Source organism: Mesoplodon densirostris, chromosome 2 (assembly GCF_025265405.1).
Source record: "Mesoplodon densirostris isolate mMesDen1 chromosome 2, mMesDen1 primary haplotype, whole genome shotgun sequence".
Lineage (NCBI taxonomy): Eukaryota > Metazoa > Chordata > Mammalia > Artiodactyla > Ziphiidae > Mesoplodon > Mesoplodon densirostris.
Window position 1 is genome coordinate 13381426 of NC_082662.1, and position 14326 is coordinate 13395751.

Below are 14326 nucleotides of genomic sequence, written 5' to 3' on the forward strand. Positions count from 1 at the left end.
AATAAATGTATTGTTAAGAAAGAAAAAATGGCTAATGCCAAAGCTAATGTTAAAGCATGTTACACTGTTGTCACATGGCATCACCCACTACTTTCACCAGTAAACAGAAATACCAGCAATCCATTGTCAGAATTAAAATTCATTATGTGAGGTCTTTAAGAACACATTCCTCATTTAATATCTAACCACTCTATAACTCATATATACATATAAATCAAATAGCAACAAACATTTTAAGACTGGGCAATGGGATTTCAGAAAGTTTACTAACTGGGAAGAGAAAGCAAGAAAGGAACACAGTGTAAAAGCCAACAAACCACATATAAAATCCATAGCCCATAATCACTTTCAAGAGAACTATGGAAAAGAGAAAATAATCAGGGGTACTACTTGTTTGATAAGTAGAGTCAATTAAAGTATAGCTCAAGAGTTCATCTCCCAAAGAAGAGATGAGAGGTAGCTTCTGAGTTTTGAAAGGATAAAGTAGTTTCCCAGAATTCAGGCTGATATTTTTAAGTTAATAAATGACCAAACACAACTCTCACCCACCTGGGAAGAGCACCCTGTAGATTCTGTACAAAATCTCCTCAAGGTTAAGAGAGTTGGAAAACTTGAGAAATTGGCCTGATCCTGGATTGTAAACAGCCAAACAATGTGCACTGGGCACGAGTTGGTACACTGTACTGCTGAGTGTACTAGAAACCAACAGGGTCATTCATGGGGAAGGAGAAGTTAGAAACAACACAAGGACAATACCTTTTGTGTTCCCCCATACAGGACTAGCTTTCTAAAATTTCATTCAGGACACAACATTAATAAATCATACAAAATGAAGTGCTCTTGCCCGGGGTGGGGTGTGGGGTAGGGAATTATGTGGATACCTGACAATAAACAGAAACACTAGATGGTCTGAGAGTTTTACTGCACAAGGAATCCAAGAGCAACCAAAAATGGCTTGTCAAGATAGTAGGCAGACATGAACACATGTGTAGATATGAAAGCTCAGAATTCTAAAGAAAGTCACTGCTTATTCTCAATGACACTCTGAACTTCTATCTAAAATAAGAAAAAAAATTAGAAGGTTTTAAGAAAGGACAGAAAAGGCTCATGAGTTGGACCAAATGAATAAAGTTAAAGGATATAGAATTTCCAACATGGAAGAGATAAACTAAGGACAGATTTTAATACATTTTGGTAATCAATACAACTGGTAATCAAGAAAAGATCTGTAGGTAAGAACGAACTGGGACTTCTCCTTCACAAAGAAAATATTAAAACAATGAGATCAATGATTTGTTTTTATGACAGAAGAGAAGCTTGAAGGCATGCAACAGTGTCCTCTTGCTACACAGTCTAATATTTACCAGTTGATAAGCAACCATTTCTCCCCCTTCTCCATAGACAGGTATTCACAGAACACATTTACATATAATGGTGATTTTTTTTAACAAATGTCTAAAGTGTTTAGATGCAAAACAACGCTAAAAAGCAGAATCTAAAGCCCATAAGTACACTAATACATTTTATTCTAAAAAATTCCACATCCAGCTATTTCAATGTCAGCATTGACATTTGGGACCTAAGGCAAGGGAAGGACTGGGTGATCTTCTCCAGAACAGATTTTTCCGTCAGCTGTTTTGGTTATACCTGGTGCCAGGTATCAGTCCCAGACTCCCTTCTTTCCAGGTGATATTACCACAGGCTCAGGAAAGGGCAGTAGAAAACCTAAGAGTAAGCTTTTCCACTAGACACAGAACAGAAAGCTTCATCAATGGATCCAAGAACCCTATGAGTATCATTTTTAAGGTATCATTTACACAGAAGAGAAACAGTGACACTCTGGGCAGTTATTTCTGGATAGTTCTAGCACTTTTCAGCTTCTGAGGATATTCTGGGCCTTCCTATAAACATCTGATATGACCAATACTCTTTCTTTTTCCTGCCCCTGACTCCAAAAGTAGACTTTCTGCAGGATTACTCAGTGATTTTGTAAGATGTGGTTTTTCTCTTGGGGAATTGTCCTAAGGAAAGAAAATTATTTCCAACAGAGCTTCTGACTCTGGATAGCTGGAAGGATCTTGATCGGGTTAAGTCATAATAAAAGAGAGATTCTGTCTTCAGCATCCTCCTGCTTCCCACCAAAAAATTAAAAAAGGCAAATCATGTTGATATTTTAAAATTCTCTAAGCTGCGAAAAGGTTTCTTTGCTGACATACCCTCTGCTCATCATCCTTTCCTGACTCTGATGATAGACATAATGGCCAGAGAGCTTAGTTATTCCCCCTCAAACTGAATGTCAAGGACCAAGGGCAACTATAAATAAAGAAAAGAGAATCACAGGAAAATAAACAAACTTTAAAAAAGAATTTTAAAAGGAGGGAAAAAAAAGAATAATTATTATAGTGGAGAAATCTAATAAACACTATCTCAGCCAGGTGATAAGGGTGACATCAACAGTGATAAATCATGTTGACAGTATGTACCCTTGACGGGATGTGATGAAAAGGCCACTATACCACTATGGTCTTCTTCCCCCAAATCCATAACTCTAGTCTAACCATAAGAAAAACACCAGACAAACCACAACTGAACGATAGTCCACAAAATACCCCTAAAACTGTCAAGATCAACAAACAAGGAAGTCTGGGAAACTGTCATAGCCAAGAGGAACCTAAGGAGACATGAAGACTAAATGTAATGTGAACTGGATGAGATCTTGGAACAGAAAAAGAACATCAGAATAAAAAAATAAGGAAATGTGAATAAAGTATGGACTTCAGTTAATAATAATGTATCAATATTGGTTCATTAATTGTCATAAATGTACTATTATGACTAGATGTTAACAACATGGAAAACTGGTTGTGGGAACTCTGTTCTATTCTAAAATTTAAAAGTCCATTTAAAAAGTAAAATTGATAATGTGAAACTAGCAAACTATAGAATAAAATAAAACTACTCACAGCATGTCATAGTAGAAAAAAACACAGACTCTAGAGACAAAATCTTGCGTTTCAATCACTGCTCCGTCACTTATTGGCTGTGTGATCTTAGGTAAATTATTAGGTGATTCTCTGAGCTTCAGTTTCCTCACCTGCAAAATGGGGATAATAGTAGTGCCAACCTAGTTGGGTTGGTTTGAAAGTTAGGTAGTTATGTATGAAGAGTCTGGGGCAACCAACACCCAAAACCTTTCTCCATAATCATTTCCTCAGAAAGTAGGCTATTCCTAACTAGGGTAACAGGTAGCTAGTTCTACAAAGAAGCAGCTAAGAGAGCACAGAGCGGCCATTCTTAACAGTTAGGGAGTCCAGTTTGGCACACACCCACCTAATAGACTGTGACAACAAAGTGAGGTCACAGTTTGCACGGTAAGAAAGCAAGAAGATTTCGCAGTGATCCAGGGTTTCCAAATTTGGCTAGGTTTAAAATCAACTGGGACATTTTCTTTTTTAAAATGCAGATCTGCCACTCTATCCCCAATCCCTTGATAACAGGTGAGTGACTGTTATGAGGCTGAGGAATCTATATTTTTAGTAAGTTTCCCAGGTGATTTGCTGTGTAGTTTTAGGAACAGTGGTCTTATCTTTTCCTCTTTATACAGTGAAGGAAATCGAGGCCCAGAAAATGCAGACGTGATTAACTTCAAAAGCAAGTAGCTCAGAAGTAGCAAGGCCAAGATTAGAATAGGCATCTAGTACGTGTGTCTCGGACCTTGATATGTTTTTCTAATACAAAGGGCCTGAACAACAATCCATCACTTAGAACTCCACGCGTGACTAAAAGGGAAGAAACTAGAAAGGCGAAAAAAAAAATTCTTGGGAAAGAAGATTCTACGGGAAGGATGTGGTAGGAAAATCAACTGTGCTCCAGGACTAGAGTTGACAGGCTAAGCTTTAAATCTTTACCTAACATTTATAGGCTCTCCCAAAATTTATAGACTCTCATAACTATGGAGAATTTTAAAACTGAAATTTGTTCCCCTTTTGTAAATGGGTGTGAGCTAATGTTTAATACATTCTAAAAATCACAACAGTCCAATATTAAATGTAAAAATTTCTACTTGAAAATTTCTACCTTGATTTAAAGTAACCAAAAAAGGCTGTAGGCTTCCCTGGTGGCGCAGTGGTTGAGAGTCCGCCCGCATATGCATGGGGCACGGGTTCGTGCCCCGAGGCCACAACAGTGAGAAACCCGCGCACCGCAAAAAAATAAATAAATAACCCAGGGCCTCCCTGGTGGCGCAAGTGGTTGAGAGTCCGCCTGCCGATGCAGGGGATACGGGTTCGTGCCCCGGTCTGGGAGGATCCCATATGCCGCGGAGCGGCTGGGCCCGTGAGCCATGGCCGCTGAGCCTGCGCGTCCGGAGCCTGCGCGTCCGGAGCCTGTGCTCCGCGACGGGGGAGGCCACAGCAGTGAGAGGCCCGCATACCGCAAAAAAAAAAAAAAAAAAAAAAAAAAGGCTGTGACTTATATGACATTATATATTAAACAGACGCCAAAATTAGCTTCGGTTTGAATAAAGGGTATTTTAGAAAGAGGGGTTCAAACATTAGTCTTTTTTTTTTTTTTTGTGGTACGCGGACCTCTCACTGCTGTGGCCTCTCCCGTTGCGGAGCTCAGGCTCCAGACACGCAGGCTCAGCGGCCATGGCTCACGGGCCTAGCCGCTCCGTGGCATGTGGGATCTTCCCAGACCAGGGCACGAACCCGTGTCCCCTGCATCGGCAGGCGGACTCTCAACCACTGCGCCACCAGGGAAGCCCCAAACATTAGTCGTTTGAAGTACCTGTCCCAAGAACTGCTCATTTGCTTTGGGAATTGAACACAGGCTGAGTCAAACAAAACTAAGAGTGAAGGTGTTACCTTAGTACAATACCAGAAGTCGAAACACTCAACTTCCTAGAACCGCCTGGCAAAGACTACAATGAATATAACTGTACATTCATAATCACCAGCCAAGATTTCCAAGGGCTTCTGTTCTGTTCCATTCTTAATTATTTTATCTGAGTGATGAAGCAATCAGTAGAGAACTTCCACCAGTTCCCACACCTACCCATCCACCAGCATCCGTAATCTGATATTCCTTCTTGTTCCTTTGGATAAAGGGTCAGTGTTCCTATCCACAGTCAAGCCCTCCACCTGTATAGTAGATTCTGCCTTTGTCACTATTTGAAGACACTGTCCTAGCAATTAGTTCTTCCTTTTTATCCAAATCAATTCCTCCCTCTAGAAGATCATTCCCATCGGCAAATAGACATGTTATATCTGCCACCTTAAAAAAAAAAAAAAAAAAACATGGCTTCCCTGGTGACACAGTGGTTGACAGTCCGCCTGCCGATGCAGGGGACACGGGTTCGCGCCTCGGTCCGGGAAGATTCCACATGCCGCGGAGCGGGTGGGCCCGTGAGCCATGGCTGCTGAGCCTGTGCATCCGGAGCCTGTGCTCCGCAACAGGAGAGGCCACAACTCTCAATTCTACATTCATCTCTACTTAGCACCTCACTTCCCTGCTCTCCTTTATAGTAACACTCTTTTAAAAAAATTAATGTATTGCTCATACTTAACTATCTTCAACTCCTCTCTTCCCATTCTCTTAAAACCATTCCAGGGCCTCCCTGGTGGCGCAAGTGGTTGAGAGTCCGCCTGCCGATGCAGGGGATACGGGTTCGTGCCCCGGTCTGGGAGGATCCCATATGCCGCGGAGCGGCTGGGCCCGTGAGCCATGGCCGCTGAGCCTGTGCGTCCGGAGCCTGCGCGTCCGGAGCCTGTGCTCCGCAACGGGGGAGGCCACAACAGTGAGAGGCCCGCATACCGCAAAAAAAAAAAAAAAAAAAAAAAAAAACCATTCCAAGTAGGCTTCACCCTTACCTCTCATTGAAAATACTCTTTATTAAATTCAAAGTCAGTTCTCAGTCATTATATGACTTGACCTCTTAGCTGAATATGACACGGCTGACTATTTCCTCCTCTTCTGGAAACACGTGCAAGTATGGTAGCTTCCAAGATGCCACATTCCCCTGGTTTTCTCATACCACCGCCCTCCCCCAACCTTGCTCTTTTTCTAGTATTTTGCCATTTCCCCCTCCTCCCTGATTTCCAAATGGTGGAGTCTCCCAGACTTAGACTCTCTATCTTCACTTACTCCCTTGGTAATCTCATCCAGTCTCACGGCTTTAAATCCATCTACATGACTCCCATTTGGCTATCTACACAAAAATCTCTAGCCTGCATTTCTCCCCTGAACTCCAGACACACACCTTTTTCTACCTGGATGTCCTAATGTGCATTTCAAACTTAACATGCTTCAAACTGAATCTCTCATCTCTCCTGCACTTTGCCAACCCTGGCCACCCACAGTCTTACTCATCTCAGTGAACGGCAACTCTATTCCTTCAAGTGCCCAGGCTAAAAATCCTTACAGCCATCCTTGACTCCTCTCTTTCACACTCCATATCCAAACCGTGGGCTCTATCCAATGCATCCAATTTTTATCTTTCTGCTAACACCCTAGTCCAAATCACCATAATTTCTTGCCTAGACTATTGCTACCATTTCTTAACTGATCTCCTCGCTTCTACACTTGCCATCTGACAGTCTTCTCAGCAACCTAAATCATCAGCCACTTCACTCAAAGAATATGACAAAGTCCACGAAGTCCTTATAACAGCCAGAAAGCCTTATATGTAGGACACCCTCTCCTCCATTATTTGTCCAACCTCTCCTAGTACAGTCTCCTTTGTTCACTCTGTTCCAGCCACACAGCATTCTCATTACCCCTTGACTGTCCCAAGCACACTCTCACCTCTGAACCCTTGCACTGGTTATTCTTTGGAATGTTCTTTCCTTAGATATCCTCATGGTTCACTTCTTGTACCCATCAAGTCTTTGTTCTGATGTCACCTTCTCCATGAGGTCTACCGTGATCCCCCTAGTTATAATCTCCCCTATTCCTCATCCCCTTTACTATGCTATAGTTTTGCTTCAATAGCATTAATCATCTTCTAATATATTATATTAGGTACCTGTCATTTTATTTCATTTTTAAAATCTATTTATTTTTATTTTTATTTATTTTTGGCTGCATTGGGTCTTTGTTGCTGCATGCGGGCTTTCTCTAGTTTTGGCAAGCGGAGGCTACTCTTCTTTGTGGTGCGAGGGCTTCTCATTGCAGTGGCTTCTCTTATTGCGGAGCACGGGCTCTAGGCATGCGGGCTTCAGTAGCTGGGGCACACGGGCTCCAGTAGTTGTGGCACACGGGCTCTAGAGGGCAGGCTCAGTAGTTGTGGCACACGGGCTTAGTTGCTCTGCGGCATGTGGGATCCTCCTGGACCAGGGCATGAACCTGTGTCCTCTGTGTTGGCAGGTGGATTCTTAACCACTGCGCCACCAGGAAAGCCCTGTACCTGTCATTTTAAATATGTCTTCCCTCATTTGAATTTAATCTCCAGTAGGATTTTTTGTCTGTTTTATTCAGTCATGTATCCCCAGCATCTAAAACAATACCAGGCACAGAGTAGGCAATCCATAAATATTTGTTGAATGAACAAATGAAGGATGAGAGAAGAATTAATTAAGCAAAAGGACTGTACTGTCATTTAAGAAAAGTCAAGTCCTCTATTTGAAATGCCAAACTCCCCATAACAGCTAATTACTTGATACCACCACTTAAATGTTTAAAGAGGTAAAAAAAAAAAAACACCTCTTCCAAATGTTTCTTCTCCATTTCAGCAAATGGCCCCACTACCTACCTAAGTGAACAAACCTGAAACATAAGTTAGCCTTGATTGACCCTCTCACCCTCCCATATCCAATCCATCAAGAAGTCCCCTCATTTTTAACACAAAAATTCAGCTCAAATTCATTCACTTCTCTTTATCTCCACTGTTAGGACTCTAGTCCAAGCCAACACAGTCTCTCACCTGTACTATTCTGATAGCCTCCTACCTGTTCTCTCTGCTTTATTTTCTTGCCTTCTTTAATCCATTTCCTAAATAGCAGCAAAAGTGTTCCTACAAATGTAAACAGGATCATAATATTCCTTTGTTTAAAATCTCAAGATCTCACAGACTATGGTCTGTGAATGATTTGGCTTCCATCTACACCTCAACTCCATCTGTGCCACTCTACCCCTTGCTCATTATGCTACATCCACAAAGCTCTGTTTTCAGTTCCTCCAATATGTCCTCTTCTTTGTATATGCCATTATCACTTCCTTCCACTCTGCATCTTTCATATCTCAGCAAAAAAAGGTCGTCTTCTGTTTAAAGTAGATCTCCCCCTCTTATTCTGTATCTCATTCCTCATTTCCTTCATAACTGTTTTTTTTTCTTCCCCATTACAGTATAAGCTCCATGAGGGTAGGGGTCACCTACCCTCATGTAAAAGGGAGGAGGCAGTAACTCACGTAACTCCGAAATGTCGGAGAAGTACTGTAGGTCTCTCTCAGCTGTAAGAGCTGTCATTCCAGCACTCAATCACCACCACACTCCCTCCAGATGCTCCCTCCTTCTATCATTTCAAAAGGAATGCAAGACAAGGTTTCATTGGCAAATCACATTAATTCCAACTGCTATGGACTAAATTCTGTCCTCCCAAAATTCACATGTTGAAGTCCTAATCTCAGTGTGATGGCATATGGAGATGGGAGCTTTGGGAGATAATTAGGTTTAGATACTTTTATAAAAAGAGGAAGGGATATCAGAACTCACTCTTTGCCATGTAAGGACACAGCAAGCTCACTAGCTCTCTGAAAGCCATGAATAGAGCCTTCACCAGCACCCTGCTCTCAGACTCCTAGCCTCCAGAATTGTGAGAAATAAGTTTCTGTTGTTAAAGCCCCCCAGACTTTGTGTATTTTGTTATGGCAGCCTATGCTACAACACCAACCAAAATGAGATGCTCCAGTCTCATCTGTAATAAAACCAAATACACATGTAAAAAGATACCTGATACAGTAGCATTCTTTTATCAAGATTCTGCTCTTAACCCAAACTGTTCCACTGTTTTTTGATGCTCTTTTCCAAAGAGCTACACTTTTGAAGACTGAGCACTGTTAAAACTATCACCCTAGGCTTCCCTGGTGGCGCAGTGGTTGAGAGTCCGCCTGCCGATGCAGGGGACACGGGTTCGTGCCCCAGTCTGGGAGGATCCCATATGCCGCGGAGCGGCTGGGCCCGTGAGCCATGGCCTCTGAGCCTGCGCGTCCGGAGCCTGTGCTCCGCAACGGGAGAGGCCACAACAGTGAGAGGCCCGCGTACTGCAAAAAAAAAAAAAAAAACAAAAAACAAAAAAAACCTATCACCCTAGATACCCATCACTTGCAAATAATTAAATGCTAGAAGACGTCACATCTGGTACCAAAGGGTGGGGGTAGCACCCTCCCCTCAGCTACCATCTAACTTACCCACCACCATGCACTAAAATGGGTGAGTCAGGCACACCAAGACATCCCAACAACTGTGTTTTATTCAGAAAGACTCACTGATGTTTCAGTTAGGAAGTAATTTTGGTTGCGACTCATGACAGCGTATAGAAACATTTCCCCAGGCAATCTTCCCATGGGATTTCTGCCTAAATGAGAATCTCACAGGACTCTTTATTAAATTACTGTGGGTTTTTTTTTTTTAAAGTAGACATGCAAGAAGCTCAGTTTCCACCCCTCTAAAACTAGGCTCTAATTGTAGATTAGAGGGAAGCAGAAACTAGATTCTTTGAGACGTTTTGTTAGAAAATTACTTTTAAACATTCAGGAGCTAATATATTTTATAAAATGGAACAGTCTAACATTGTTTTTTGTTTTTAATGGCAATTTTTTTCTTTATTGAGAAACTTAAGACTTGGGTAACATTGTATTTTTAAAAAATTCAGATCCCGGGGACTTCCCTGGTGGTGCAGTGGTTAAGAATCCGTCTTTCAGTGCAGGGGACGCTGTTTCGATCCCTGGTCGGGGAACTAAGATCCCACGTGCCGCAGGCCTACTAAGCCCGTGCTGCAACTAGAGAGACCGTGCACTCTGGAGCCTGCGCACCACAACTAGAGAGAAGCCTGCACGCCACAACTATAGAGAAGCCTGTGCACCACAACGAAGATACTGCACCGCAGTGAAAAGATCTCACGTGCTGCAACTAAGACCCGACCCAGCTAAAAATAATAATAATAATAATAATAATTAAAAAAAATCAGATCCGTTGTAGAATCTGAATTACAAAGTCAGTTATTTCTCTGATACTTCTACCTTGGGGATTTCAAAGCATTGCCTTTAAACTTAGTAGTTAGTAACAACAACAAAACATCCCATGTCTATCTTAGAGGGAGAAATAAGGAAAAATAAGCAAAGTAGATGCCAACAGGCTATGAAGGTCCAGAGCTCCATGTCTACAAGAAAGAGCAACACCCATGCCAAATTATCAAAGGCATAAAGCTTGGTTACAAAACAGAGAAAGGCAGTATTTGTATTTTGTGACTGGAACATGAAAGCTACTCTGAAATGGGGCCTGGACAACAAGTACAAGGGCAGTTGGATGTTTAAGCCAAAAAGACCCTCTGCATTTTAGAATCTGTGATTCTAGATTTTAATCAATATTGCATTAAGTACAATAAAGGACAAAGTGCTAGAAAAGGAAATGCTCCAAAGTACAAAATTCTAAAGGCTCTAAAATAATACTAATCTTCAAAAAATTTTAATGATTAACATCTCTTTATCTTTCCAATAATTTAAAAGAATTTCATCTGTACAAAACCCAGCCCCACTTCTGACTATCCACTGTCAGTATGCTCCTCCCTTCTATATATTTGCCTATTGCAGAGGAAAGAAACAGGAACTTACAGTTTTGGGGAAGCAAAATGTAGCTTCTTCTCATGAAACGATTTTAAGCCCCTGGCCTAGACATTCACAGTAGTCATTACAGAAATAAACGAAACATAAATCAGCTTTCCCGACCCATTTAAAAACAGCATCTTCTGCTCCTCCTCCGTATTTCTCCCAGAAAGATATGGTAACTTGTTCATAGTTACATGGAGAATTGGTGATTTTGCCAGGAAATGAAACTCACGTGTCCTCACTTAGTCCAGTGACCTTTCTAATACACCATGTTGTCTTCTGTTTAGTAACCAAAGTAAATCAAGACCTAAATAAGTACGGAATCTGCCCAAGGGATACCCAAGTCTCCTTAGTCCTAGAGTGAATTCCAACCTTGAAAAGCCAATGAAGAATGTTTGGGAAGAGCTTGCCAACACATCTAGCAGAATACTTTATACTCAGTGGACTCTATTTCTCCATCACACCAGCCCCTCCAATCTTATAACTGTGCCTTTTCAAACTGTCCCGCCTCGTGAGTGCAAAAACTGTGTGTGTGTGTGTGTGTGTGAGTGTGTGTGTGTGTGTGTGTGTGTGTGTGTGTTTCTTCCCCAAGAAAGCTTAGGTCAAAAGAGAAAATAATCTAGTTTCTTTCTGCCAGAATTTTGGCATAGTGGGACTGTGCAGGAATGTACCTACTGTGGAATCTTCCCACACTCCTGAGCTGTTAAAAGTAACCAGCAGAGGCATGTTCCATACACTCCCCAAATACCTGAGCTGGCAACAACAAGATATTCAGAGATCTTAGCCCTGGGACAAGAGCTTCTGTCAGTCAACTACAGTTCTCACGACTGTGCTTCTGCTCTTACTTCAACTTCATACCAAAGAACATATCGCACCTGTACAAGTACTTCAGAAAACCACACAAATGAATTCACACAGTAGTATAGCAATTTTGGCAGGGTACCAATACTAATGATAAAGTATAATTAAAAAAAAATTCAAAGCCCTTACACAAGCATATTACTCTTAGCATTTACAAGCAGATTTGACAAAGGATCTGGGGCCCCAGTAATCTGTTCTTGAGACCAACACCTAAAGGATCAGGTAGAGTTTCCAGACAAAGGGGGTTACCTGATAAGGAAGCAAAGATCAGCATTTTCTCTCTTACCTGAAGCCAAAGGTCGGATCCACTCTTTGCTATTTAGGTCAAGTCTCCAGAGGTCATTGAAGGCAGCATTGCAGCTGCTCTGGGTACAGCCTCCAAACACATACATAGACTGATTAGCATCATAATAGCACGCACCTAGAAAGAAAACAATAAATGAATAACTGATGTCTAATTCTGAAGCCACTCGAAACCTTAACTGTAGCCCATATCTTTCAAAGATCAATTATTTCACACATTCCGCTGTTGTTCCCAGGTATCAACCTTTCTATAACCAGCCTCCTGTCTTCAGGTTGATCAATATCACATTAACCTTTAAAATAAGGACCAGAGAAAAGCTATGGAAATGTTATGTTATTTCTGAGCACACTAAGCAAACTGACAATGATATCATTAAATAAGACAATATAATTCTAGCAAGAGAACACAAGAATTCAGATTAAGGGTGTTCAATGAGTGAAATTTCAGCACAGCTGCATAATTAATCTAAATCTGCATTATTATCATCTAGGGCTAGGCGAAGATGGCGCTAACAGACGTACTCTGTCCTCCCATTTCTCTCCACCCGTCCTCCTCTTATTGCTTTTGCTTTCAAATGAAACATGAGGCACAAAACAATAACAAGACTTTATATGAAAGAGAATGACAGAAAACAATTTTAAGAACCTGCTGTATGTATAAATAAATAAATAAAAATTAAAATTTCAAAAGAAAAGAAAACAATTTTAATCCATGCCATAAAGTAACCACACATACAGAACCAATGTAGCTCGGCGATCTCAGAAGTAGTATGGTCCCCAAACAACTGAGAGAAAAAACATGAAAGTCATCAAGCTCCTAGGTGTGTATCCAAAAGCCACCAAGGCCGACTGGTTGGTGCTGAATAGAAAACCAATGCAGTAAGTAACAGTTAAAAAGCACCAAGGTCTCTAAGAAAAGCCTTTTTAATTAGGTGACTATATACACCTCACCAATGAGTACTATTCCGAAGAAAAGAGTCAATGACTGTGAGAGGGGCTGTTCCCCTAAAACCAGAAAGACCAGAGCCAGAGTCTAGACAGGAGACATGAAAGCTAAGCTCTGCCACCTTGCTTCTCATTGGAAAGTTCATTTAGCCTCTGTCCTTTGGAAAAGATGACCATGCTCCTTCCAGTCCTGCATTTACCATCTTGTATTTCAGGAAAAGGGCTGAGCAAAACTTCATTTCATGCATACCACTGGGAAAAACAGACCTCTCAATGTGAAACTAGGCTAAAACAGTTAAGCGTCACATAAAAGAAAGGGGAAAGGGAAAAGAAATTCAGAGATTCAACCCACTAGTGCATGGCTTCAGTGATCATCTAGTTTATCTGTAGGTCTTGTTCAGTTTAGCACACCACGGTTTCTAAGATCTCTTCTGAACTCTGGCACCACTATTTAAGTTCAGAAAAAGGGAAACATCACTGCTATAATTACCTCTGTGATATATACTAGCTCTGGGAATAACCCTCCTTTTTTATTTTTTCTTAACTCAGCCCACTTGATATGCCTTTAAGGACTCTCTACACTAGGAAAGCCAAGTCCAAAAACTGGATGAGTTAAGAGATAATAAAAGCAATGTGTTCAGTCACTTACACCCAGTAATCTCAGCCAGTGGAAGGAGTAAAACCAAAACATCTGGGACTTTCCTGGGGGCACAGTGGTTAAGAATCCACCTGCCAATGCAGGGGACATGGGTTTGATCCCTGGTCCAGGAAGTTCCCACATGCGGCGGAGCAACTAAGCCCGTGCACCACAACTACTGAGCCTGAGTTCTAGAATCCCTGAGCCACAACTACTGAAACCGCGCGCCTAGAGCCCGTGCTCTGCAACAAGAGAAGCCACCGTAATGAGAAGCCTGCACACCGCAATGAAGAGTAGTCACTGCTCGCCGCAACTAGAGGAAGCCAGCGCACAGCAACAAAGACCCAAAGCAGCCAAAAATAAATAAGTAAATAAAATTAAAGGAAAAAAAATCTGACCTCTGATGCTGTGCAATAACAGAGCTACAGACTTTTCAAATTAACAAAGAAATTAAAGAAACTAGAGATGTGGAGAAATGAAATACCATTTAATCATCAACAGGCTCACATCTGCAAAAATACTTAATTACTCCCAGAACTCAAACATGCTACAATGGTGTATGAAGGTTTAAATGATCTTACACTTTCCACTGACTTTCTTCCTTTTTTTGGGGGGGGTTGTGCCCTGAGGCTTGCGGGATCTTAGCTCCCTGACCAGGGATCGAATTCGGGCCCCCACAGTGAAAGCACCGAGTCCTAACTACTGGACTGCCAAGTAATTCCCCCATCCCCCTTTTTTTCCTACTGACTTTCTTTGCCT

General features: G+C 41.6%; 1 protein-coding gene across 1 annotated transcript in view; it reads right to left on the reverse strand.

Annotated features, from left to right (window-relative positions):
- The window catches only part of FBXO42 (F-box protein 42), a 91518-nt gene that overhangs the window by 21982 nt on the left and 55210 nt on the right, over window positions 1–14326 (reverse strand). The window contains exon 4 of the mRNA XM_060089023.1: window positions 11969–12103. Coding sequence (XP_059945006.1) covers window positions 11969–12103 — 135 coding nt within the window. The remainder of the gene's footprint in view (window positions 1–11968; window positions 12104–14326) is intronic.